This window comes from Lolium rigidum, chromosome 2, assembly GCF_022539505.1.
Source record: "Lolium rigidum isolate FL_2022 chromosome 2, APGP_CSIRO_Lrig_0.1, whole genome shotgun sequence".
Classification (NCBI taxonomy): Eukaryota; Viridiplantae; Streptophyta; class Magnoliopsida; order Poales; family Poaceae; genus Lolium; species Lolium rigidum.
Genome location: NC_061509.1, coordinates 34,507,498 through 34,510,319, shown reverse-complemented (window position 1 = coordinate 34,510,319; position 2,822 = coordinate 34,507,498). Strand labels below are relative to the sequence as shown.

The window sequence follows — 2,822 nt, the reverse complement described above, 5'->3', positions numbered from 1 at the left end:
CAGTACGGTGTGTGCTCAGCAGACCTTTCCAGGTGATGGGAAGCACTTACTGCTGATTCATCATTGTTGTGCTGGGTGCAAATGTTAAACAGTGGCATCTCACCCTACAAAGCATCGCCAACTTGCCATGCGTTGTCAATGTTTGTCACTGCGATGACACCATCACATATCCAATAGTTACTGGTGTGGATAGCCCAGTCGCAGTCATTGATGCGAGAGCCAATCCAGGATTGTTTAAGCATATACAAGACGCAGTCAGTAGCAATCGCTGGATGGATGAAGCCATAGCCATGCTTATGGCAAGAAACTTGTGCAGCCTCATGGCGCACTAGATACGACCAAAGCTCCCAAGGATCTCACTCATCTCTTGAAGCTGAAAGAAGAACATGTGTCGATGTGCTCTTCTTCACATGGTCTATCATCTTGGGGTCAAGACGAAACCTCCCTTGGAATGTCCACAGCATCTTGCTATTTGCATATCCATATAGAGAAAGTCCAAAATTGAGTATATCAATCTCCTCATTGCTTTCATTGTGCAGAATCACCAGGAATCTGTGATTCTGTATGGTTTGGTAAATTGCTATGGTAACTTGTGCTATCTCACCACGGGAGCCTTGGTCTAACCCGTTAAAATCATCCTCTTCGTCTTGCTTGTTGAACATGTCAATGACTTGGGTAGGAAGCTGCAGCTGCTCTGCAATTTTCCTCTGCATTGCTCTTCTGCTCTCCCACTTTGAGCAGTCAATGTGGATGATTTTTTCAAACTCCAGCCCCACCGAATTTGTTGCCAGCTCATCTATTGTGAAGAGTTTGGCTATGGCTTGTAGGACGGTAGATGCCCCAAGCCCATCCCAGCCATCAAAGTAGATGGCATTCTCTCTGCTGTTCGTTGTATCCGCCGCAAGTTCATAAAGAATTTTTCTGATGGCCAAGTGAATGGTGTCCGCCTTGATAACCTGCATGTGTGTACGGCGGTGAAGTGGGCATCACTTCAAAGTGCAAGGTGTCTAATCCATATCCATATTATTAAAAAACACAAGGAAAGTCGACTGATGGCATTGGACTATTGGTAATATATTCATCCATGACTAACAGAGCATATTGTTTAACTCCACAAGTTGTGCATGCATAGTACCATGTAATAAGATACACATACAGGATGAAAACTAAGTAATGATATATATTTTATTACTACTCCCTCCGATCCATAATAAGTGTTGGGGTTTTAGTTTAAATTGTGGTTGTTGGCACTAGGTAGCTCTTCTCTCACTCTGGCTCACGAACGGAGGTAAATGAAAGGAGACAACACAAAGATTTTCAGCGCACAGACGCCCCTTTTTCTCTGAATCAGCTGGCTCACAAAGCAGTACACAGCGGGGGGGATTTATACGTGGAGTACGCACGCACGAACTGAGCGCTCTACTCCCGTCCACATGCCCACGATGTCCACGATCCGCTCGCCTGCAGGCCGCGCTCTTGGTGTGCCACTACGCGCATGACGCGATCAGCAACAAATCGCCCAGGCTGCCCCCTACTCTCGCTAACTACCTAACCGTATGCGGCAGAATCCAACGCGAGCTGAGTCAGGCGCCTCCCGCAACACACACGTATACTGGACTGTAATCCTAGACCTAGAGAACGACCCAAACACACCTGCCACGGCTACGTACAACCGTGGCTTATTTCTAACACAAATTAGCTCAAATTTAAACTAAACTCCCGACACTTATTATGGAGTAGAGGGAGTACCATTGATGCACTTAAAAGGGAATCAAATGTTACTGGCAAATATAAATATACCTCCGTTCGCATGATGAATTGGTCGGATCCGCCGATCTCTAGCCGCTAGATTAATTCCATTCCAAGCATAAGAACGGTCGTCACTCGTCAGTTCTTCAACAATCTCCAGGTTAATTTCTGAACCAGTCGTTGATCTGTTCCTGACTTACATTTAAAATACAAGGAGCAATAAATAAAGCTAGCTCATATAATTCTTTTTTTTGGAGCAACCAGCAGGAGCACTGCCTTTTCATTAAGCAAGAGGGAAAACTATACAACTGTACAAAGGGGTTGCATGTTTGTGGCTAGGTGTAAATATGCGAGAAACCACCGAAAGAGGCAAAAAAAGACCCTAATCCGGCTCGGCCGGGATATTCTGCCTGCTGGCGGCAAAGGCAAGATCTCTTTGCGCGATGTCGTCCCTTGCGAGTGAAGCCACCTCCAGGAAGGTGAGGCGCCGACCCGTGAAAATGTGTCTGTTTCTTTCCTTCCAGGCGTTCCAAAGGACATATAGGAGACGTCCGCTAAGACGGCGTTTGTAATCCATGGACTTCCCAGCAATGATCTCGTCCCACCAATCGGAGGTGGAACCGAAAGTTTGTCCATGCGTGACCGGGTCGTCAGAGTAATCCTGTTGTATGCGAGTCCAGATGGCCGAGGTGAAGGGGCAGTCCTTGCAGAGGTGATCAGCGGTTTCCGGAGCAGACAAACAGAGGGGGCAGGCCGGGTCATGAGGCCATCCTCGAATGGCAAGCATGTCCGCAGTGAGGAGCTTCCGGTGCATGGCGAGCCAAGCGAAAAGCTTGCACTTGGGCTCGGCGTGCGCGGACCAAATCTTCTTGGCGTCGAACTTGGGGTAGCAACCCAAGAACTGAGTGTGGTACGCGGAGCTGGCGGAGTAGACACCTTGAGTGTTTATCTTCCAAGTAATGGTATCCGCGATCGTCGGGGTGAGATGCGTCCCCGCGATGACCTCCCAGACCTGCAGGTATTGGTCCAGCTGTACCGGCGTTGACAACCTAGCGATGGAGCGAATCCAGTTG

General features: G+C 48.2%; 1 protein-coding gene across 1 annotated transcript; it reads right to left on the bottom strand.

The window, feature by feature from the left end:
- Window positions 1-356: 356 nt before the first annotated feature.
- Window positions 357-1,812, bottom strand: LOC124689487. The gene is made up of 2 exons (XM_047223011.1): window positions 1,801-1,812; window positions 357-956 (listed from the first exon to the last, which is right to left on the bottom strand). The coding sequence occupies exons 1-2, from the start codon at window positions 1,810-1,812 to the stop codon at window positions 357-359; spliced, it is 612 nt and encodes a 203-aa protein (XP_047078967.1).
- Between the last annotated feature and the right edge of the window lie 1,010 nt (window positions 1,813-2,822).